Source organism: Pomacea canaliculata, linkage group LG6 (genome assembly GCF_003073045.1).
Source record: "Pomacea canaliculata isolate SZHN2017 linkage group LG6, ASM307304v1, whole genome shotgun sequence".
NCBI classification, from domain to species: Eukaryota; Metazoa; Mollusca; class Gastropoda; order Architaenioglossa; family Ampullariidae; genus Pomacea; species Pomacea canaliculata.
In genome coordinates, this window is record NC_037595.1 from 4,671,603 (window position 1) to 4,697,023 (window position 25,421).

Genomic DNA, 25,421 nt, shown 5'->3' on the forward strand with positions numbered 1-25,421 from the left:
CAGGCAAAAGGATTTCAGCTACTCTAAGTCTCATATTATCATTATAAAATGGCCGTAATTAAGAGACTTCTATGAAATGTAGACTGGATTATAATTAGAAGCTGTTAGGGCAGTTGCGTTCCCCTGAATGAAAAAATTTTTATATTTGCATATTTATATTAATCCTAGTAATAGCCAGGGGTCTACAATTATGAATTTCACGGATGTCATCCAGCTGCATTAAGCTTAATGTATAGCATGTTAAATGGTTAATAAAGATCTCTTCATGGCTGCATTTCGATTATCATATCCACTACCATTGCTTTGATTATAGTGACAGAACATAATCATCATTACTGATACCTTGCCTGCTGAAACAGAATGCATCATATCCAGCATTACTGAAGCGGCCTGTGGAATCCTCGTGCCCTTCACGATCCTTGCCTGATTTGTTGAAGCCATCAAAACTGTATCCTTCTTCATCAAACCCATAGCGGTCAAACCCAACAACATCATAGCCTGCCCTGTTGTAACCATCTCGATTGTAACCTACTCAATAAAACAACAAGATAAAAAGAATTTAAGCATGAAAAGCATTGTATGCTTAGTTCATTAAAAGAGACTAATGCAAACAACATGAGTAAAGAATTGTTCCATTTACAAAACACCGGCCTTTGAATGAGCAACTTTCACCTGAGTTTTGGAATGAGGTCAAGAACCTATTTCCTGTAACATTACAAATGTTGGTTCACTGATTAGGCAGCATCTAGCATATACTCTGACCTTGCACTGGCTGTGGCTTTCTGTGACATCACAAGCATAAATTTAGATCCTTCCATATGTTTTTATTAACAAAAAATTAAAAATACACTATGTATTTTTGTAACAAGCTGATAATGGTATGTTCTGTTAACTTATTGGCAACATTGAGGCTAATTTTACTTTTGACTTGGGCTATCCTATAAAGTTGTATGAATAGCTGTTAGCTAAAATAAAACACTTTGCCTGACCTTTCCTATTAAATCCAAATCTGTTGAATCCACTCAAGTCAAAGCCATCTGCATCATATCCAAAGAGATCAAGCTCAACAACCTCAATCTCCTCCTCTGGTTTCACAGGAATGTCACCTCTCTTCTGGTCTGGAGAGAGGTGAGTAGTATGCTCTGGGATAAGTCTGCTGAGGTCCGTGATGTTACAACTACTACCTTTGGAAGGAAGTGCATACGTCACACAAAGAGATGCCTCCGAGTCCAGCACTTGCCAAGGCAAGACATTGAATGGCACAAGAGGAATATTGCCGTAAGCTGCAGGAAATTGGAACTTGTTACCAGGCTTTTGCTGCCAAGTCCAGTATAGCATGTCTATAAATGAATGCACTGCATAAAAGATGGGATCATAGGGTCCACTTGATGCCATCATGTCCCCTCCAATGTATGCATGAACATAGGCAACAGCACTCTCCAAGCACATGCTCATATCCATGTAGTCATCACTTGCTAAGGCCATGGCAAGTTCTACTTGAGTTGGCAGTTGCACGCTTGTATCAAACTGCCGCATCAGGCATGGCTGCCATGCCTTGGGATCACCAAATGGATGGTCAGGGACACAGTTGGCATCGCTGCTGTTCCCACTGCTGCCAAAGTAGTTTGCCTGCCAAACAAGTGCCTGACCAAAGTTGCCCACATCTGTGGTGAAATCAAAGTATGGCAGCACAATGTTGCAGTCGATTTCTTGCAGCTTCTGTTCAACTTGTCGTAAGAATAAGCGATGCCAAGGAAGGAAGTAGGGGGCACCACTGGCATGCATTCTGTGGGTCATGTACAAGTCCCGGAACTGTTCCCAAACTTGTTCATCGGCACCAAGCCGCAGCTTTGCCACTGCCTGTTGGAAACGAACAATTTCCTCCCGGGTCATGTCACGTATCTCTCGCCTCATGGTCATCTGGCTACATCTGTTGTGACAGAAAAAAATGTGGCAATCGACAAGCCCTGCTATTATTAGTGCATAAACATACCCACACACTCCCCACACCTACCCCTTGTCAAACCACCATCTTGCTTTGGTCAGGGGATTTGAGTGTCTCAATAATTTTTAGAACTATGCCAATGGGAGCAGACAAAGTAGAGACCAGACAAAGAGAGGTTCATATGTCCTTCAGGTTACAGGGGGTGGGTTGCAGACCTGCTCTCACCAAACAAACAAACAGACAGACAAACAAACAAAACGTCCAAAGAGTCAGCCAAAAGAAACATGGTGAAAGTCAGTAGAGAACTAAAGGACCAGACACTAATCTGGAACAACATAGCTAAACTTGCTGCTGACAAACAAAATTGGAGGTCTCTAGTGGATGCCTCATGTACCATTTAGGTAAGAGAGGTCTAAGGAAATAAGCACACACTCAAATAATTTTTAATTAAACTTCTAGATGTGGAGGGGGAAAAAGTACTGACGAGCAATTCAAGACACCATTTTCTTGACAAATGCACTGTTGGCAGCCTAGATGGATGGATTCACCAGGTGAGTATAGGGTTTGTCCCACAGTGCACTTCTTGAGTGGAGCAGTGCAGCCTGCCTCTTCACATGACAGACCTGGGTAGAAACTGACCACTTCTGTCTCCTCTACAGCAACGATACCTTTTTCCATGGCATCAAGGCCACCCTGGGGACGATGTAAAGCTTGGCAATCTCCCAGGTGCAAGACCTGAAAGAACAGAAAGTTTAGGGTTAGGGAAGGCAGCGTGATTAATATGCAGATTTATTTTTAGTTCAGTTTATGATTAATTATAGTTATGACTATAACTGACAATACTGTATTCTTAGTAAATGTATGTGATGGGATAACATGTGAATACTGGTGTCATGCCAGTGTGCTTGGGATTATTCTTAGGTAACCAGTCACCTGCCTCATGCTCAATCTTATTCAATCAGCCAATCTAACTTATTTCATGGAAAGTCCACAAGACAAGGAAAGTCAAAATTATGGCAATTTACTGAAGACTTTCTATAGAAGATGTAAGAGCGGCCAAAATGTAATAGCTCTCACTCACTTTGCACAGTATCTGCATCTGTTGTTGGTTCTTCACAACAGCATCTTTGCTGATGTTGAAAGTTCTATAGCAGCATGCACCCTCCATTGCTATGCTTACACATTGCTGAATATTCTCATAGTTGTTCACATTCCCTCCACATCCTGCAAAACAAAAGTGCTTTTTCATAAGCATAGTTGTATATGTGTGTGTGTGCATTTGTATATCTGTGTGTCTGTGTATGAGCTTATGCACATATGTGTAATAGATAATTGCATATACCTCTATTTATATGTGCACCCCTGTTTACAATATACTAAACTTAATTTCATATAAGAAAATCTGTATACAGAAATATTTTAAATGGTTTTAAATCATTCTCTGCACCAGTGCTGTGGAACAGGCGATGGACTCACACAGGTAAATAGGGAAATACAGAGATAGTGCCTCTGTGTGTTTTCTATACTTGTTTTCTATTAGTTATCATCCCTCGTATGCTGCCCATGTCTCATTCCTGTTGTAAGCGCTAAGAGCATGCTCTGTGCAAATGTGAATATGCGCTATATAAATTTTCATTTATTATTATTATGCTTGGTAAGTGCAGGTATACATTAAAGAATGGCCTAGGTCAAGTGCTGTCAATTAAAGCTCAAGTGTTAAATGAGTCATAATTATACTTGTTAAGTGTAATTATACATTAAAGAATATCTCAAGTCAGACATGAAGCTCGTGTGAAGATGTTAACAGAACCTGCTCTCTTTAGTGAGCTTTTATTTTTTGAATATTGTGTCATGACTAAAACATGTCATTTGAAAGATTTAAATTTATAAATATAGTACCTGTATAGTTGAACGGAAGACACTGCTGTGACATCTGGTCATAGTAATATCGAGTCAGCTGCTGGTTGCAATTGCCATAGTCAACAGGCCAGATGCATGGGTTATAGCGGACTTGGCAAGTAGGGCCAGTGAAAGGTGGTTGGCACTGGCACTGAAAATTGTCTGCTCTTGTATCAATATCAGAAAAAACATCGAGATCCATGCAGCTGCCAATATTGTGACAAGGACTGGCCATACATGGTGCTGCACAAGAGAAACAGCATCAAGACCAACTGTCTTCATTTTCACTTTTGATATATTTTTGACCGTGTCAGTCTTTTCTACTTATGGCATTATCCCCTCCAGCTATCTATTAATCCTTCAAAACTAAAGCTTCTACTTGGGCTTAAAACAAAAATCAGTAATTTTAAAAAATCTACTGCTATGCAAAGTAGGATTAAAAGCATGAATTCATATGTAATCAAGTACCTTTAACAGACACTTACATTACATATGGAATCTCAGAACAACTGGAGACATAAAGATATACAGTATACTGTGATACCAAAATATGACTGAATTACTCACATATACAGCTTGGCACATCAAGTCTTTTGCTACATCGAGGGCGTCCATTCTGTTTGAATAGGACAAATAAAACTTGTGTTCTTAGAGCTACCTCGTTACAAACTGTTTGTAAAAAGTACTTCCAAAAGACCAACATCCCCTCCTCCACCAATACGCTGGCTTCAAACAATCAGTCACTTGAAACTGTTATTATTATCATATCAGTTACTGGAAGCAAAGTAATAATAAAAAAACAAATTCTCATGCTGGTTGTTCAACCAGCAGTATAATTAAGGCAACATCTCTTGGAGTACAGAACTATGTTGAACTGTGAAAAAAACAACAGAAGGCTGAATGGACCAATCTGAGCATCTAATGTCCTTTCACTCCACAAGATAATCACATTCTCATTCTCCCATTTATATTTTTGTGTTGTGTTTATGTAAAACATACTGAACTCACTGACATACGGAACTAACGCAATATATATATACTATGTTCTATGAGGCGATGATGTAACAAAGCACACACTGGTAAGTACATTATTCTATATATGTAAAAATGACACACCTGACACTGACACACTGTGCACATGTCGGGGCTCCATGTCTGTCCTTCATTGAAGATTTTACCATTGAAAGAACATCTTGGAGTACATTCACAAGTTTCCAAGTAGCTAACTCGAGATGATAAATCAGTATTCTGTAAAACATAGGAAACTGAGATATAATTATAGGTTCATTTAAGTGTTATGTGTAAAATATTTCAAATAGCAATTAATTGCTGTTGATGCATGTACTGAGGAATTTGTCTCTATTCTTTAACTCTTTCCCTCTCTCTCTCTCACACACACACAAAAGACATAAACAGTTATACCTGTGTTTTCAGCATGTCAACAAGCTTGGACAGGTGTGCCACTTGTTGTTCAAGGAATGTAACTCTGTCCTCCATAGAGTTTCTAACAGTGAAATCGGAAGTCGCGGATGCTGGCTGATCAGCAACTGTGCAACAAAATTAGTCTTTTTCACAATAATTTAGTTGGTGTAGTTTTCTCTTTATTTGAATTATAACATATCTTGATTGTTGCTGAGAAAGAAGTGAAGTAGAATACATGGACAAAAATAAATAAAAATAAATAAATAAAGCAGTTTTGCCTTAAATCAAGCATTTAAATATTCAAAGGCTGCATATACAAAGATTTAATTATTTCAGATCGACATGTTCAATTGTATTCAATTAAAGATTAAAAGAAAAAAACTAACTTAAATTAGTCTAGTAAATGATGTAACGGTGTTCTAATACTTTATTCAAACAGTTTGATGTTTGGATCTGATGGTTGTTTAAACTATCTGTTCACCATTCATTGAACAGTGATGCAGAGTAAAGTGAAAAATAAAGGATTAATATACCTAACTGATTATTCATCGTCACAGGACAGCCTTCATCATCCCCCAAGGCATGCACTCCAAGCTCTGCATCAAATATCATGCCCTGTGCAAAGAAAATTCAGCATCCACAAACTGGCTTGTCGCTGAACATACTTCCACTTTATAGCTGTTTCATTTTAAACAGACTTTTGAAATCATAACTTTTTATTAACACCTAGTGATTAGTTTACTGTTGAAAAAGCCTCCTCTAACCTGCAACCCTTCCTGATGATCTGCTTTCTGTCCAAACCACACCTGGATGTCAAGTGGAATATCAGCCAAGGGTTGTCTCAGAACCATTTCTTTGTTGTCCATACAGTCCACGCGAACCAAAAGTTTCAAGTTAAACATTTCAATATGCAATCGTGACCATTGCCATGCTGGAAACACTGATGACATCTGGATACGCTGGTAGGATTTTGCACCTAGGTACCTGAATACCAACAGGTTGTTTGCAAGATCAATCCACAAGGTCTAGATGTGGCAGCCTATGTTTTCGGTGCTTTAAGGTCAGCAAGGATCCCTGACTCTTTTTCACTAGATGACTGGTTAAAGTTAATACAAAGTCCCCATAGAACTTCTTCAAGTATTTCCTGGCTCTGTTACTCTCAATCAGGAAGCCAGAAAAATTCTTGTGAAGATGCCAGCCTCGAGGTAGAGCTTTAGAAATACCGTCAACAGAACTGAGTCCTTTGCCGTCAAAGAGATGAATACCTGAAATGAACCCACATCAAACATGCTAGTATTTTAACAACTGAACTGTTGCACATTTTTTATAATGCGTTCACTTAAGCAATCGATAAATCAGCACTGTTTAGTACCATTTTTGTCATTTTAGCAGAATTGTCCATTCAAACCCAGCACCCACAATTATAGGGACCAAAGTGGCTTTGCCAAAACAAAAACGGTGTCCGATGAGAGCTTTTAAATACCCTTCTACCAAGCAGTCCCGAGGATATCCACAAGCATGGCTAATTGATAGCTCCAATTTAGTGGCATTTCTGGGTATCTTTACAGTCTTTTAGACGGTTCTTCCCCTGAAAGCTTAGAGAAGGGGGTGGGCAGGCTTAAGGATGAGTAGACCGGAAGGGGCAGAAGGGTGTGCAGAGAGCGTGAGAAACAGACAGCAACGTCTGTGGATCCCTGATGCCTCGTTCCGGAACATCTCGATGTCTAAGATAAACTCTTTATGTTTGTGCGGCTTAACTCTTAATCCTTTGGCGCACGTTCATTTTCCGCTCAACTTGAAGCGTCTGGCCTTCGCGATAACGATCTGCCGGCACAGTAGATGGAGGTTTGAAAGTCAGATATCGAGTTCCTTGACACTCAGAGAGTGAGAGAGGTGGCGGGGGAGGGAAAGAGAAAGAAAAGAGTAAGCTGTATGATATGACCACGAACTTGTATAACTACATGTCCATGATTGCTTTTTTTTCAACCGGACAAAAATGGACGTTCGCTGCACCAATTAGTTCTACAACTTTTCATGCAACCGTCATAACCAAACATTGCAAAACGTGGTCACATGCTTGTCCATATATTTTTTCGGTTCAAAAAAGCATTTACATAAAAATGTTTTCTTGTTTTCTTTCTTTTTCAAATGACTGCTAAAAATGTAAATCACCAATCTGCATTGTTCCCAAAATACTCTTCTCGCAACAAGGGTGTGGACGAGTGTTAAAATGCCGAGACCACAGCCTACAGAGGCTGTCTCTTGCCTCACAATTAACATGTAATGCTGTTTGTGATGGGATGATCTTTCCGTCTGACAGTTATTGTAGTTGCAAGAGCGGTCCGGTGGCCCAAAGGTGCCCGTCACCAATACAGTGAGGGTTGGCTGTCTCGGGTTCAGGTCTCGTCTCGGGCTGTCTCGTCTTTGTTGCTGGCTCGGCGGAAAAGACTAATTGCATTGAACAGCTCGTGTAAGAACTGAGTGAATGTATGAACTATAAAGCAGTTCATATTATATTAAATTAATGAACAGCTGTTCTAGAATAATCTTCAGCAGAGCTGAAGTCTCAAAGAAGGTGTGCGATACTATCAAAAACAGACTTTTAATTTTTTGTACTACAGGGTTACATTTTACAAATCACATCATCATGTTTGTAAACGTAATTTGAAATGAAATGAATCAGAATTGAAACGACGACTAAATAAGATAAATAAAGTGGATGGAGAAAGTTAACCCGCACAAATTCTTCCATTTCTTGCGTGTGATTTACTTGTGTAGAAAGTGTTACATTTTGGCGAAAATAATTGCTAAATAAGCAATAAGGAAAGCTATATATACTCCTTAATTAGCTAGGTGAAGAAACATGCGACTTCTACGAAAGTTTTATTTACAAACAAAAGGAAGTTTGACGCAGTCGACGATGGAAATCAGTTTAATAAGTACAAACAGTCAAGACTGCTTTACACTACAAAAGAACATCGACAGAGTGGTACAAGTCCGAGTGGTCTGGCTGTTTGTCCTTGTAAATTATCACAAATCATCGGATGACTGGTTTGAAAACGCTCGAAACTATTGTATTGCGCTGAGAACCTCTTTGTGAGGAAAAGACATGTTTTAAAAAATCTAGTAGTTGTAGGATATAAAAGGTAGAAGAGCCTGTTACTGCGTTTAGCAATTTTGCTAAAATGCAGCAATGGAATGAATAAAAGTCCGTTAGGCTTCAAAATGACGAGGAGTCGCAGTGCAGCAAGGTGAAGAAGAACCTACCCTTTGAACAGCAGGATCCACAGGAAATAAGGATGTAAAGCTTTGTGCTGGGCCAGATGAGGTTGTTGAGATCGGAAGGGTTGATAGGGAGAGGCCGGAAGCTGGGGGGTGAGAGAGTAGGACAGGTTAATTAGCATCACCTGCCTCGCTCGGTGTTTGAAATAGACCAAGAAAAAATGGTCTCCGTCTCTCTTTCCTCCGCCTTTTTGGGTGGATGGGATTCCCAGCGCTAGGCGGAAGGCTTGAGTCTTATGTCATTCACGGTGAGTGTGGGGGGGGGGGGCAGATAGTAACAGGTGCGTTGTCTGAATTAGTAACACGAGATATATTACCAAAGGAAAAAAAAACCAAACAACAATGGCAATAAGTTACAGTTGACTATAGTGAGTGCCGCAGCCCCTGGCTGTATATCAGCGGTGCCAGCACAGACTCAGGGCAAACAATTAAGTGAGACGATCTGTCTGAGTTATTGCACTAACTTGTAATTTCAAAGTCCTGGATAGTTTTGTTTCCTTGCTCTGTGCTATCTGTCTTTTTTTTAAACTACCGCTTGTGAGCTCTAGAATTGCAATAGCACGTGAAACAAGATGCTTACCCTTGAGTTTCCCATGTTGCCCAAGGCCAACTTACCCTCGTTTCATACTACGGCCTCGGGAAAAATATCTGTACATTTGGTCCAAACGCTTAACAATGTCACAAATTTTATGATTTCTTATCGCGAATTAAGATGATGAACACAGGAAGACCTCGGCAGCAAAAAGGCCAGATGCGCAAAAGCAAGACAAGATGTCTGATTTATGTGCGGGTGGCCGGTTAAACGAAAGCTCTTATCTCCTTTTCAAGTGCATGTGAGGTCTATATATATATAAGCACTTTTATGCATAGAAAGAAGGTGTCAGAGCCTATTTGACTGTAAAACCAGCAGCAGGCCTTGTCATTGAGCCCATTCGAGCCAAAAAAGATATTTGCTGGAAGGGTAATTTTCTGATAACGAATGAAACACAACCAACAGCAAGAGATAAAGAAAATTGTTTTGCATTAAGTCTGAGAGATTAGAGATTTACACTTACAAACTCCAAGTTATCCAGATAAGTCTTACAAATAACTACACGGGAAGAGAGATAAGGAAAGGTAGGGAGTCCCATAGACTGTAAGTGGCCGTGAAGGTATCTCGCACACCGTGTCTAGCAAGCTGCATGTAGAGGGATAAACACAATCCTCTCCTCTTGATGTCTTCGCATTTCATGATAAAGCAGGTACCCACTTCTTCTAAGCAGCTGCTGGGTGGGCACGGAGAATTAGCAGCCACAGACCCGAGCAGACCTCAATCCAGCGATTTTCGCTCCACAGTCGAGCGAGCTAATTGTCAGGGTGCGGGAAAGGGAGAAGACTCAACAAGACCTTATTGCCACCCCTACCCAACCCCATGGGGAAAAAAATAACTTGCATCTCTAGTGAAGTGGGGAAAGGGAGGGCAGAAGACAGTTGCCATTTTTCATCTCGCATGATGACAACACTTCAGAAGGTTATGTAAGCATTCTGGCAAGATCCGAGTATAGCTGTCTGCCTGCGTCTGCACGTCCACGCTTCGTAATATATGATAGGAGTAAATGGGGGAAGAGATGGAATGAGAAGAGAGGCGAAAAAGAGAACGCATCTGATTCGTCAGGAGGAGAGGATTCCACCACAAACTGCTATAACTAGTGCACGTGTCTGTCAATATCTAGACATCAAAGACAGGTGACGAAATGAATTAAAGAACGACGGGGTGATAAAGGTAAAGGTCACGCGCCTTCGTGGTTCTGGGGGCGGTGAACCATGTACAGTTCTCGGCCTTCTGTCCTGATCAATGAGGTGCCCACTGGACCTAGATTTCCTATGGTATGCGGACAGAGGGGGTAACCGCACGACACGAACAGACAAAAAGTTTGTCTAGAACTTTGGAAAAGACATTAGGAACAGGTTTTATAGGCTCATTATGTTTCTGACAACTCCTTCCGGCAATAAACAGTTTAAATAAAATTTTATCAGAAGTAAATATTACATAAGTATAAATATTCATAATTATGTATGTATAATTATGTTATGTAACAGCATAACACACTAAATCTATTTGATCTTGTCTGCGAGCGCACCGAGCGCTGACCATCTCTACAATGTTTTAGTGTTTGGACGGCAGTTTCCAGATTGTTCCACGAATAATAAGTGCACTGAGTCCGCAGGAGTCGACAAGAAAAAGAGCGAGCACCAGATGTGATGTGCGAGAGTTAAATTACTTCTCTTCATACATTTTGCATCGCGTTTTAGACTTCATTTACATCAAGATCATTTCTTACAGTTCACAGAGAGACATTGAAATGCCGAATCAGCTGTTGAATTACGGTATACTAGTCTAACTAGGTAAGCAGGTGCCACATCCACAGAAATATTACCTCATATTCATCAGCCGCAAAAAAGCACTTACTTGACCCCTTGGGTGACGAACGATGCCAATTGGAAGCTAAAGTCTCCTTGCTGTCAGAAGAGCGCGCCGGTAAGGGAGGTAACAGTAGGAGGAGGCCTAGGCAGACCCAGCTGAGAGAGCCGCCGGTCATTCCTAGGTGTGTCATAGTTCTTACCTGCATCAAGTACAACCGGTCATTTTCTTGGTGTCAAGGCATCCTAGGTACAGCTACTACAGCCACAACAACACATCATCTCGCACGTGCGGACGCACGAACATTCACACACAGAGTCAAGAGAAAGAAAAAAGAACTACCATTATCGTCATCATTTCGTCGTCCATCCATCCGTCCAACAAACTGACTATTGACAGCTAAAGCGTGACATCAGCAACTGTCACGAACACTTTTTGTCATATAACGGATTTTTAAAAATTACTTCTGACCTGTTGTTGATCACCGGCTTAAACCTGACATAATCGATTCACAGATGACTGGTTCTGAAGAGTACCTTAAATATGTTTCTTTTAATAACCAGGAGAGCTGGAGTCATAACCGCTAACAGGCCTATATACTGATGGGAAATAGCCAGAAAATTGGCAACTGTCTGGGGGAAAAAAAAGCAAGCTTGCAGAAGCTGGTGCTGTTTCCAGTGATGATGCCACTGTTTATATCAGGTAACAAGCATACCTCTGGATCTCAGTTCCTTTCGCCCAGATGCCCGTTATAACCTGGTTTTCGTCTTGCCAGACTCCGCGTTGCATGTAGAACAGACACCTGCAGAGAGGTAAATTATTTTGCTTTACCTGTGCACTTAGAACTGCTCAACAAAACCAAACAACACTATTTAGACCATGTTCAGCTTTAAACACCTTTTCGAAGGCACGTGCATGGTGTGTTCAAGAAATGTTGAGGAAATACTTACCTTAATTATCCACACCACACGGTCAGGTACCCGCACATGGTACGGACACTGCGACGAAGTGCGAACCTGGGCGCGTGCAGACGAAGATGCAGAGCAACCTTCCCGTGCGTGCGTCGACGTGCTCGCTCCAGCGACTCTCGCCTGCCGGTCTCAAGACAACGGGAGATGCGGGGGGAATACAGGAGGCATCGCCGTGAGAAAGCTGGAGTCTGTGGGAAGAATGACCCTCGCGAAGAGGGCACGGCGCATGCGGACAGGGCGCTCAGCGGAGATGAATAGCGCCTTACCTCAAGGGTTCTCTGTGAAGATCTCGCTGTAGTACTAGTCATCTGCATGCCGTTACAAAGGAAAATTCAGAGATGAGGTGGTTGATGATGGGAGTCTAGAGGGTGTTTTCACACAGCGGTTGAATTAGTGGAAGCCGTACGACAGGGATGAACACACACACGCACACACTTTTCTTCGCACGGGAAAGTAGTGGGGGGGGGGACTTTCAAGCAATACTATTTAGCACTTGTAAGGAGTTGCAGCAGACCTCACATTTGTCACTTAAAGTGGACTGTCCGTGTAGTTTTTAGCGAGCGAAAAAAAGGAAATGACAGATTGAGTGGAAGGGGTTGCTGAGAGACGGAGGAGGGGGCAGAATGAACAGGAGAAGAAAGGAGAAATGTCTAGAGATGGGTATCTAGGAGCTGGAATCAAGTGGTGTGTGGGGAGACCAGAGAAGAGAGAACGAACAGAGAGAGAGATGCTGTTCATTATCAGATTTTCAATCTGCGGCCATAATTCTCTCTCTCCAGTTGTGAAGAAGATATAAATGGACTGCCGGAAGTAGGCTTGTCTCGTGCTTCTATGGAAGTTTTCACTCAGCGTTTCACCTGCTCCATCCATCCAGGGTTTATTTCATACCCCATCACGAACAGCTTTCGTTATAGACCATTTCTGCCAGACGACAACAAACTTCTTTTACGACGAGAGCTGCTGGAGTCGGGATTTCCCATAATTCATGTCGGTCTTATTAATGCATTCTGCACGGTGCAGGGGGTCCCTTTCCCCCGCGAGATGTTTTCTCGGCATGGTTGGAAATATACAGCAGTGTATATGTGTGTGTGAGAGACCAGAGTCGGCTTTTCAAACGTTTTAAAAAGAAATTGAGATTTTAATAAATAAACAGATGCAGAAAACTTTGTTAAAGTTTTGGTTTTGAAGGACCAGATTTAGAGAAATTGCGTGAGGGTGTCCATACGAGCTATTCCTGGTTTTGATGATGATGATGATGATTAATTCGTTATCGCCATCTTGAATTAGTTGGATCTTTCATGTTGCGGCAGATTTTTCGCCCGTTCAACGCTCTCTCTCTCTCTTATATGTATATCTGACACTCTGACTGCGAAAATGAGCAAAGAGAGATAAAATCTCTTGCCTGTCTGGACCAGACATGACTTGGTGTTGCCAGGTAGCTTCGCTTATATAAACACTCGAAGGCTTTGGCTGCTATTCCACAACATCTATCACTGCTAATAAATAAGTCGACATTTATCATTACGATCACGACATGAGGTATTCATACACAAATAATATTTTTGGCCTTGATTATCAACAGCGAAACAGTCAACCATCTCCCTAAACCCCGCACACTTTAAAAAAAAGCCCACCCTAGAAACTCAGAAACTATAATCTCCATTTAGTTGAAGTCAACAAAATATTTATTATTTAATAGATACAACATTAACGTAGTCCATTTCAAATATTTATGTTTCTGAATATGTTTTGACAGCTCATCCATCAGTCAATGACATATAAAGTTATAACTTCTCAGTAGGCTGACAATAATAAAACATTCACAGCTCTTTGTGGCCATTAGCATAAAATTTGTAACTATTTTCCTTCTGGTCAGTTTGATCAAGTTTTTTCATGTCTTCAAATAACAAATAACACAACGTGCTTGTTTATCATTCTGTATTTTTCCATTCCTATTGGAAATCGTCAAAATGTGTCATTTATCATCACTCCATCCCCCAAAATCAAACGACTAACCAAAGGGAGGCTAGAGAGTACAAGAAAAGGTTGTTGCGTCCCTTGAGCTATTTGCAATGTCGGAAGAGCAGGTGTGTTTGGCGTTAGCAGTGAACCACAGAATATATATATATGGGATATTAGTTCATGATTGAGCACAATAGCTACAACCACGGACATGTAATACAAGTTCGTGGCTACAACTGTGCGAACTTTTACAGCAAGAACTCCAAATCACTGAATATTAAATGGTCCTAAAGTACGATCCGAAATCTTAATTGACGAATATTTTTGGTGAGAATACTTTGTTTTTACGTCAAGAATGTAGTCGACGATGGAAGATGTCATAAAACGGAAATGTAAGTCTATTCGCAAAGCCTACATGCTTGGGTCATTTGGAACATGCAGCGCGCGAAGCCGCGAGCCAGACATCTATAAAAAAAATAATGCCACGATGACTTATGTGCACTCTAATAATAATGATAAGTCCTTTGATGCGAGTAGCGATTCGTGCTCAGCGAGCTCAGCTTTGGCAGATGCTGGCCCCACGTGACGTAATCTGCTGAAGGCTGGTTGCACGTGCCGTGGCACGTGCAGTACTCCCAGCTGTGAGCACACGCGACGGCAAGGTAGTGAATGTCGCTCTTATTTAAAGGCTTACCTCCACCTACTCCTCCCCAACCTTCCCTTCAACAACCCAGTCGAACACGTGTTTGCGTGCTGTGAAGAACTTTCAAGGGAAAGCCCTTGCACGTGTGGGATGAAATGTTGTGACAAGATATAGCACGTGCTTGTGGCTAATTAGCAGCGCTGTAGCCAAAACACTCGTCAAATCGCCGCATCATCACTGTGTTATGGTTGGCCGAGGGCTAAGTTGTAAGACAATTAGCCTGTACCCGCCAACAAACAAACTCCAGGTGTCAGGCTCCGGCAAACGCACATTGTACTGGCATTTCCTATAATATTGCGAGTCTATAACGACATGGATCTTACAATTTGCAAACTATGCTTTTATTTCTGAAGTAGCATGTGCAGAAACAGATGGTCTATTATTCAAGTTTCTTATGCCAATACTAAAATTTTTTGTTTGTTTTTCTGGTGAAATATGATTGGTATGGATTCGCAGTGGAGATTCTGAGCCTTATTGTTATGTAATCATTTAATATGTCAGAATTTAACCCTCATCAAGCAACTGATTGATAGAATACCGTTGAGAACCAATAAATTTTAAATACTCCCACAGTTCCACGCTACATGGGTATAATCATCCATCATGTCAAAGACTTGCCTCATACAAAATATATTTTAAAGACTACCCAGAGTAGAAAATTATTCTCGAGTGAGTTGGTTTGAGCAGTTAGCATGCTAATTCTCAAAATCTAATTTAAAAAATTCAGCTCGGATTACGAAATACAAGCATTTGAATACACAGTTCTCACCTGGGTGTTGATAAGAGGTCACGACCTTATTGATTAGCCCTTCCGTGACGTCAGTAGTTTGTTTTTCTCACAAAAGTAACTAGTTCAGCAAAGTCAAAGTAATTTTAAATACATTTTATATCAAACTGTAATAATGACAGCATTAGTGTCAACTTCCCGTCATCCATTGTTGTTATTTGACTTCATCGATTTTGCGGGAGAGAGAGAAGGAAAGAAAGAAAAAAGTCAAAGAGAGAGAGAGAAAGTCCAGTGTTTCTTTCGTGATTTCCGCTGATTCTGGTTGATGACGAAGATGGTGGCAATGCCCCTGTGCACACAACTCTTCGAGTTCTACAGACTGCGCATGCGCATACTTCACGGGATCAATGGTGCAAGTAGAATATTATGATCCTGCGCGGCCCAAAGCAGCTTGCACGCGCTTGCATCTGGTAAAAGCCGTGTCGTAATCATCATCCTACTAGGATTTGGTTGATGTAACGAAAATCTGTCGAGGGCTGTTACACGTCGCGAGCTAGATCGACCATCTACCAGGTAAAATAAAAGTCACCTTGCCTGCCACAGGTGCTTATAGTGCGTTACACACGTGAATCAAATGCACCAGACTATAATCGTGGGTAAACTACATACGTGGCTGACTGGTGCACCACGTGTTTACAAACGAGATGTGTTGAGCAAGTGTAGAGAGGTCACATATATATATACACACAATGGTATGTCCTATCAAAGTGTAATCACAAACCATTCTACAATGTTACTGTATACAAAAATCGTTAGGTATCTTTAATGTATCAAAAATACCTCAGTATTTCATATCAGCGTTGTATTTATACTGTTGAGTAGCAGAGTTAAAAACAAATAAGCTTCTAAACAAGTAGCTACTTCATACTTGTTCACACGATTATACCTTACCAGTTTTTACTGCGTTTTCGAATACGTTAGATATTTTAATAAAATATGTTGAGATTGCACTGTAGTCACAATGCTTACATAAAGATTCCTAGGTGCTTAGCTACAGAATGGGGTTTGAATATGGCGGGGCTTACTGCATGCTACAGTCGACATTGTTAGAAAATTAAATATCGAATTAAAAATTATCTGTCCGCGGGTACAGTTGTAAGTGTGGTGAGTAGAGCTAAGACACGGCTATTCGTGGTGCTTTCCGTTGCAGTTCGGTCCTCGATGACCAGTCGTATCAATGGATTCTTGAGGATTGTTCACTAAGGGTGGAGTTTATTTGTTCAGTAGAGCCACTTAGGCGGTCAGATGTTGATCCCTGTGTACACAGTTCAATCAGCGCCTGTGACATTTGTGTTCACTATAAAACTAGTTGTTCATACGTGACGGCACAGCACCTGCACGCATCGCGAACAGTTATGCGTTGATTGTTTTACCTCCTACTCATCTCACTTAGAACTGTATTCGTGTACTGATAATTTCTCTCTCGATGTGTCATTTTTAGGAACGTCGTCTGTGGCATGTGTACTTATACTCCCTTCATGCAAAACCGGTTTTGTGGCTCAGCAGATAGGAAATCTCTATCTAAGCACCATCATTACAGTTCAATGCTAATATATTTGATTACTAAAATATGTAACTTGTTCATAAGCTTTAATGAAAATTGTTAAATCATTGGGAAGTTCTCAATTTTATTACTGCCAACCATATTTGCTTGTTTGTTTGTGTGTGTGTGCGCACACGTGTGCATGTGTGTGTGTGTGAGAAGGAGAGAGAGTAAAAGAAAGGAAGAGGAAAGAAAGATTTTGTCTTATCAACTTAACTGCTACAATCTAAATGCTATTCATCTCTTTGATATTAGAATTAAATCACGGTCGAGCAGTAAACAGCCTCAAATTGTGTTTGTACCTTGCTCTCAATCGAAGTGCTTCAAAAAGGAAATAACTCCAATTCAAGAGTATTTTTACATAATTATAAAAGACTTGTCTCCGTTTTCATTTTGTTTCAAGCTGACAACGTAAGATGCAGCTTTTTTTTGCAAAACATTAATCGAATAATTAACTGTAAATCTTGCAGAAATTTTACAGAAAAACGTGAATTGGATTGATGTTGTAAATTATTGCTACTTCTGCGGAAAGACAAGGGAGACGATCGTTACGGATGCTATGAAATATTTCATTTGGTTACTAATCAAGAAGAGCTGATAATGTATTGTTTTAATGTTTCTTACAATTGAAACCGTATATGTCATTGCTCGAGCAAACTGCTACATAGACATGGTCTGCACTAAAACAAGCAAAGCCTTTCGTGGCAAAGAAATTTATAATTGAGCATAATTGCCTTTCCCCTCTTTATTTCTTGAACGGTTCACTAAATTCTGAAGAACTTACAAGAGTTTTGTCCCATTCAGAATCATTTCTTTTCTTTCCTTTCATTTCTTCGCAATTTACTCCTCCTTTTCTCGTGCAAACATGGACGCACACACAGATAAAGAGAGAGAAGCAAAAGGACGTTAAAATGGGATAGTACGATTGTACGAAGATAAGAATAAAACCAGGAAGTTTTTATTTTCATCTTTTTGCCTTTCTAGACAAGAATCGAGGGGCAAGTCTCAATGCATACTTCGGTATTTACTTAGATCCTAGCATGTACATACCGCTACCTCACAAGACACTGCATACGGTAAACAGAACATTGAATCACCTGTCTGACATTGTAAATAACTTACTTCCTAGTTGAGCTCTGAAGGTTTATTATGTACAGGGCGTTCTCTCTGACAGACATGTACCTTAGTGGTTCTCGTCAGGATTCAAAAAAATTGGACTGCATCTTTTGATCCTTGCTGGATTTTTAAACAAGTTTGCCGAAGGTAATTTAAGTAATGTTTATATACATTATAGAAAACATCAAGTAGATAGTAAATAATAAGCATTTTTTGTATTCTCATTGCAGGTTTGTTGGTGTATTTTGCAATAGTATTATTAGTCTGTTTTAGCATTTTTTTGAAGTACCGACAAAGCCAAGCACAAAGCAGAAAGAATGTCCTCTGGCTTTTCGGAACTGATGCTCACAGGTATTTTAAACCTTTTTCAAGCTAATATTCTTCATCATTCACAAATGGTGCATCTTATATTGATGTGAGTACTACTGACTGCCTTATATTTTATTGTCTGTTTTAACCCTGTTAATATGTTGCTAGGCATTCTTGGTGTTGCATGTGAGTTAATAAAGAAATCATTATATCAATTCATTCTAAAGGTACACAATTCAGATTTGCTTGGGAACACAAGTATCATTCGCACAATGTCTACAGACTACGAAAACATGGCTCAGTCTATCAGTGTCTACGGCTTTAAACGAAGGCAATATAACTTCTGAATACACAGAGCTCAGCGCGCACTTTCTGCCAGCACGAAATAAGGAAGGCAACATTGACAAAGTTCATTACACAACATTATGTGAAAAGTCTGTGTAACACACCGCTGACATCGACACACCAAGCTTGATAATTTTTGCAATATCACTGCTGCACATAAATCTCAAATGACATGGCCATCGCAGGGGCTCTCTGTACAACCTGGAACGATCGAGATAACGACGGGAAAGCATGGATGTGTAAAGGTGGACTGCTGTCTGTCTGCCAAGACCAACGCTTAGCCTCTTGCGAAGTTCTCCGCTGTTTAGTCTCGGCGAGCCTAAACAAAGAATGTGACCAAACCGGAAACTTTGTAGTCTCATGTTTTGTTTTAATAGTTAATGGGAAAAAATCGTCTGCCAGCAGTCCACTCATACAAGTTCGTGGGGACAGCTTTGTGTCTATTGGCTGAAAGTTAAGTAGCAGATAATGTAACGGTTAACGGCTTTTAGCAATCTCAAACATGAGCCGAGTGCCAGGGCTGAACTGTTGATGTGCAAGAGAGAATTGTGACGGCATTAAGATGGCAAGTTTGCAAAAAATTAGAGAAGCAAATTTACTGAAAAATAGTGGAACAAGGTTAGCTAAATGTTAGAGAAGCAATATTACAAAATTACTTTCCCTTTCTCCTAGCAAGATTAATAAACTGGGTTAGCTATGCTGACTGACTATTTTAACCTTCTGTATTGTACATTATGGGCCTTTACCCTAGTTAATCCAGTTTTCTTAATATTGCATCTGTTTATAACGCCTGTTATGGTGATATAAGATTGCATGATCTGACAGGATCTCAAAATCCTATGTTCATCGTGATGTGATGCAGTATGTGTTAGGGTGTATGACATAATCACATAACTTCCTAGTGAAGCCGTAAAAATCTAACTATTAAAATAAGTTTCTTGTTATCCCACAACAAGTACTGAAATATTACCCCTTTGAGACACGAAACGTTACAGTCGGTGCAACGGATTTTACACCTAAAGATAGCACTTATCTAAGGTTGTGCCTTTTACCACAGGCCGTGTGATAAAGCTACCGGGGCAACTTGAGAAACTCAAGAAGTTTCTTGTATTCGTAGTTATAGAGACCGTGTTCAGATAATAGCAGATGTAGCTTTGCCCCTAGGGCTGTAATTATAAACTAGTTGCACCAATGACATCTAGTAAAGTGTCATCAAGCGATGTTTGCGAGATACAACCGCTTAGGAGACAATGCGCTTCCTCTTGCTTTCTCCACTTTGTTCCGAAATAACCTCTCCCCTCGTTTCACATCAGGAACACGAATGTCTTATAAAGGTTTCTGTCGAGGAAGAATGCTAGCACACAACACACAGACTGGTCCAACAAGTTACAAATCCGTTTTAGATGTTGATCTTTGAATGGGGTAAGGCTTGTATCTCAAGCTATTAAAAAATCTACAATGTACGTTTATTCAAACATCGTCAACACACATAAAGGTCGATGGATAACCAAATGTAATAAATAGTGAAGATAAGGTATTATCTTAACCTCCTTGTTTATTCAGTGACATCTGCACAATCGGGATTTAAAGAGGCTTTAATTTAAAGTCGGCTGTACTGCATACCTGATTGACTTCCCTGTCGCCATGTTCATGTCACAGACACATCTCACTCAACTCTGGATCATTAGTTTCTGACTGTCATGGCCGTGCGACGCTTCTGCTCACACCAACAGTCTACACACGGTTCAGAGGAGGGAGCTGTGTACCAGATGTGTGGTGCGTGTGAGTGTCATCTGTGTGTATGCTGTCATCTTCATTCTGTGCTTCGGTTGTACTACAGCAGGTGAGACACATGCATCTGAATAGGGTTGTATGTTTTTACAATGTTCATAAAAATGTATTGATATCTTAACTGTGTGCTTTAATTTAACCAGACACTTCTTTTTGATAATATATATTTTTAAAACAATGTGTTCAGCTTTTTATTAGCTAGCTCTAAAAATTTAATTGATTTTTCCAACCTTCAAACTCCAAGAATACAAGAGAAAAATACAAGTAAAGCGTAGTCATGTGAAGGTCAATCTCATCAAAACTTAGCGACCACAGTATCTTGAACAATCTCTAAAATAATATCACTTACTAATAAACAGCATGATAATATAGTTCGAACAAAAATCCAGTTCCCACTTATAAACAAGAAAGACCAATGGCAATGAGTCTCCCTTTTAGAACATAAGGGTTCTTATATAAGAACTTGGTAGTATACTCAATAATATAAGCAGCTTTCGAATCAGCAAGGTATTTAAATCAGATCGCTAGCGTACATATAAACGCACACACACACACAATGCCGTAGGAGAACGTGGATTATAACAGGATCACCAAGTTTTAATTTTATCTGCATCCGCTTCTTTAAGTTTGATCATTTGATCGCACCTTTACTGCATCCTGTCGCTGGTTAAAAGGCGAAGAACATAAATCAACGCAGTGTCTTACAAAACCTAAACAGGTCCTTCCCGAGACAACGTCCACCTCTCATGTTTCTAGATGAAAAGGTTTCCTTGTGGCCACCGCGGCATCTGCCTCCTTCCAAGACAGCGTAAAGCAAAATGCTTAACAGATGGCCACCAGCTTATGAGTGTGTTGATATCTGCCTTTCTAATGTCAGTAACCACGTTTAAACTGTCAGTCTGTTGGTGCCTGCTATACATTCGATCTCGTCAGTAAACGGTAGGATACATAACGCCTTCTGACGATAGAAGTACAAGTTTTGGGCCGTGGAGGGTTTTAGCATTATGTTCTTCACAACTGATGTTAACCAGTAGGTTATCGGAGGCTTTTATTTGACGGACGCTTACTGTTGTGTAAAAGGAAGATCCCATTTAATCATCCAGCAGTAGTGCACTTAGACAGCCTTCAATGACTTGGACAAAACCCTTTTCGATGTTGCATTTTCCAATCACATGTCATAGACCTCGTGCCAGACTCTTTGACAAACTTTTTTTAATGGAGTAGAGGTCCCGCTGATATGAAATATAAGCGCGCAACATAAAAAAAACCTGCTACACTATGCTCCTACCTGGTCTATAGCCAGCCTGCCTTCATCAAGCAAGGACACAGCGGTGGTCCTGAAGAGCTTCTAGATTACTTTCAGCATTATTTGGTGACTGTTTAGGTTTTATAACTTTGTGGCTCTGGCACTCTACTATTTTCTTCCTTTGGACGGGATATATTTAGTGACCGTCTTTTTTTTTTTTTTTTTTTTTGCTTGCAATAATTGTACTTAATGACAGCAGACACAAGAAACAATGACGACGATGATTTATTATTATTTTTTCAGTTCTAGAATGCTCGTGTGCTACTGGCTGCCATTCGACACCGTTTGTGACACATCACAGACCTGCGGAAGAAGTAATTTTGTTTTCTCTCAAATCCCACAGCCCAACATTTTAAAAGGGCATGAGAGCAAGCACCGATGATGTTAAAGAAATAATATGTCTTAGTGATAACTGTTTACATTAAATGTTACAATGGTGTCAAACAATGTGACGCTTGAAACCTTGTTTTATTTTCCATTTGAACTAGTCAGAGAAATCAGAATAAACGTGTGGATTATTTAGACAAAATATATTATTGCTTGCTGAATTTTTTTGATAGCTAAAGCAGTCGTAAGTAAACAACACAAGAGTAATTTAGTAAATTTTAAAAGGGTGGCTTTGGGGACAAGGAAAAGCTGGTCTTACAAAGGCATCGTTATGCTAGTTGTTAAGTATAAAATATCTTTGAATCTTGTTCACAACAAATACTTGTCAAGTCTTGTGGAGTAAAGAAAAAAAACTCTGATATCTGTTATGAAAAATATTGAAGTCTACAATAAAAATAGTCTTGCGTGTTTTTAAATCTGACACACGGGTCCAACAAGAATTACAACAAAGGTGAAAGACTCTGAGGATAGACAATATAGAACAAAATGTAAATCAGTTGCCACTAAAAAAATTCTAAGAGATAGTAAGGCTCACTTAAATGATTTAGTTTAGGAGCTGTACCAATCCACAGTAATTGTAAAAGTAGTCATTTGATGTATTCCTTATTAGTTTAAACGTATTATAATTACAATAAATTGCATTATAAAGTGTAATAAGCTTTAGCATGCTTAAGTTCAGGAGTGGGGAACCTGCCAAAGCAAGCATCCGATGAGAAGCATACCTGACTGTTTGGTCATGTACTCGAATGTGTCTTCTTAAACTTAATTTCGTTGCTATTTAAAAAAAAAATCTCTTAGAACTATTTCACAATTAGTCTGAGGTTGCCTAAGGATAGGTCCAATGATTTTGCGGACCAGACTTCGCCTGATTTAGACGGTAAAAGTAAAATGAATGGCGTGTTTGAAAATTATTTAACCTTGTTTGCAAAAATCACGATGTTACAAATGTCAGTTATTTACAAAGAAATTAGGTAGGTATGTTCTTTTAGAAATACTTTTAAGGATTTTAACAATCTTGTTTAAGTGTGTTGGCGTAGAGAAAATTAGTCATAAGGATTTGTATGGCATTATTTTGCTCCTATAATGCAAGTTTAGGTTAATGAATGTGGCAAGATCTGGGTACAAAACACAGATACAGTGAGTGCTATATTGCTGTCTAACAGGAAACATGGCGCTTGGAAGGCCGGCGACTATCAGCTCTTTGTTTAATAGTACTGTGTGGATAATGAGAATCAGGCCCGGCGTGTCTGGCTGTGAACGGCAATACTAATACCATCTTTCGTCCAATCAACCAGTACCCTGACTCTCCTAATTGTGTTCACACAGAAGAAAACAGCAACCCGTCATACTGGGAGGTTGACCTGGGCAGACCCTATGATATTCACACCATCACAGTGTATGCGCGGAGCAGTAGTAAAATAAAGAATTAAAATGTATTTTTGCCGATGGATTGCTACATTAAGAAAAATACTTAACGAAAACTGAACTTCCTGCTCTTTAGTGTTGTAATATGTACATGATTAATGTGGAATATAAGTATGCTTTCACATGTCCTTGAACAGTTTTTCATTAATATGTAGTTGTGTAGTTGTGTAGCTATTTTAAATGTATTATGTAATATTTTATTGAAAAATAAAAATAAATATCACTGCCGAATTTTAAACATATTATTCTTTCCAAAATGTTCAGATGTGAGAATCAGCTTTGACAGCAATTGTTAAGGTGGACAATCAAACCTGTTTCACCATTGCTGCAGTGAATATTGAAAACAGATATCACGTGTTCAGAGCCTCAACGAGGGCAAAGAATACAAATATAAAAGCTTCAGGTTTTCTGATGTTTTGTGAAGTGCAAGTCTGGGGTAAGTATTTCATTAAACAACTTTAATTAAAATTATACTAAATAACAAAGAAGGTAGAGCTGGCTCTCATATGAATAGTAGTGGTAGTAATTTTTACAATGTCTTCTCTAAAATTATTTTTTGTAAACACACAAGACACTGAAAATGAGTATCGTGCTTTGTTTTAAACGTAGTTCAGTGGATTAATAGTGCCACATTTTTCAGGTCTGCTTGCTAAAAACGAGTGATTTCTTAGCATACAATTATGTACACAATATGTGTAAATTGTTGTTTCAGTCCATACATATTATCATATATTTAAGAAGTGACAGTTTCCAGATTTGTTTTAGCTTTTCATCTTGGACTATAAAAACGTGATGTGAAAGAATAGAGACGGCGAAAAAGACGCGGAAAGAATTATAACTACTAGCAGCAGAAAAATTAGGGCCTTGAAAAAGGCATTTTACAAATACAAAATAGTGAACTTCGACCTCAGGCAAGTAATAAAGGCAGTTAAGAAATCTAGACTGAGAAACAATGCCAGACCATTAGGATGGAATGGCGTTAGAAAACAGAAACAGGTTTTCTTATTAAAGACCGTTACCAATGGCTACTACAAGAAGGAGTACTTTCAGACGAAGATGAAGTAAAGCGATGCGATAATTTCATCAATGTGATATTGCTAACAACATAATCATGACAGCAATAAAATTGTATCTTTCAGTTGCATGTAGCAGCAACCAACGATGCGCCTACTGTGGTCATTGTAAGGACAACACAGACTGTGACCACATCTCAAGAAACTGCACCCAAGGATGCGACGCAGGGTGGACAGGGATCGAATGTGATGATGGTTAATATAAAATTATTATTTACTGAAAAGTCTCGAGTCTTATAGCTAAGCGTATCGTTATATCTATAACATTATGTGCACTCTAATTGGGTTGTAATTAAGCTTACAGATTCAAATACAATCACATACATATATGTGTATACACATTATGATATCTCGTATTCATTCGCTGACAGAAACCGTAGTAAAATCAGAACTTCAGTTGGACTGAAAATATTATGCAAGAATATTATTAAAAAAATAGCTCACAAGAACACAGCTTTGGTGTTGTCAAGTAGATCAAGCACTCTAGTTCTAATTTAAGAGAAAGTCAAAACATTTTGATTAGAAAACCTTGAGGAAAGGAGCCAGTCAGAGACAGAGAAGAGTCAGGACCGCCAGTTGTCGTGAGGAAAACTGGAGGATTAATTTGACCGCTGCTTTCTGGAGCTGAATGTTGAGAAAACGGACAAAATGGTCTTTAGGAGAGCATATGATGGAAGTGATGGCAGTACCCTTCTCTCTCCACCAATCCAAATCAAAGGACAGCAAGTACAGAGGACTGCCAGTTTGAAGTACC

General features: G+C 39.6%; 1 protein-coding gene and 1 long non-coding RNA gene across 4 annotated transcripts in view; one reads left to right on the forward strand and one right to left on the reverse strand.

Moving 5' to 3' along the window:
- The window catches only part of LOC112565611 (kielin/chordin-like protein), a 41,660-nt gene extending 29,601 nt beyond the window's left edge, over positions 1-12,059 (reverse strand). The window contains 13 exon segments of the mRNA XM_025241159.1: positions 343-528; positions 990-1,930; positions 2,430-2,680; positions 3,027-3,169; positions 3,845-4,087; positions 4,412-4,460; positions 4,961-5,092; positions 5,267-5,391; positions 5,800-5,881; positions 6,031-6,531; positions 10,998-11,151; positions 11,665-11,751; positions 11,900-12,059. Coding sequence (XP_025096944.1) covers positions 343-528; positions 990-1,930; positions 2,430-2,680; positions 3,027-3,169; positions 3,845-4,087; positions 4,412-4,460; positions 4,961-5,092; positions 5,267-5,391; positions 5,800-5,881; positions 6,031-6,216 — 2,338 coding nt within the window. The 5' untranslated portion in view covers positions 6,217-6,531; positions 10,998-11,151; positions 11,665-11,751; positions 11,900-12,059.
- A 5,605-nt stretch (positions 12,060-17,664) lies between these two features.
- LOC112567334 lies at positions 17,665-23,573 on the forward strand. 3 transcript variants are annotated; one of them, XR_003099796.1, is made up of 4 exons: positions 17,665-18,178; positions 20,345-20,528; positions 22,026-22,096; positions 23,333-23,573. It is a non-coding gene; the product is annotated as an uncharacterized LOC112567334 (long non-coding RNA). The 3 variants fall into 3 exon arrangements; XR_003099795.1 differs by lacking the exon at positions 17,665-18,178 and adding an exon at positions 19,548-20,107; XR_003099794.1 differs by lacking the exon at positions 17,665-18,178 and having other exon boundaries at positions 20,212-20,528.
- Positions 23,574-25,421: the final 1,848 nt, after the last annotated feature.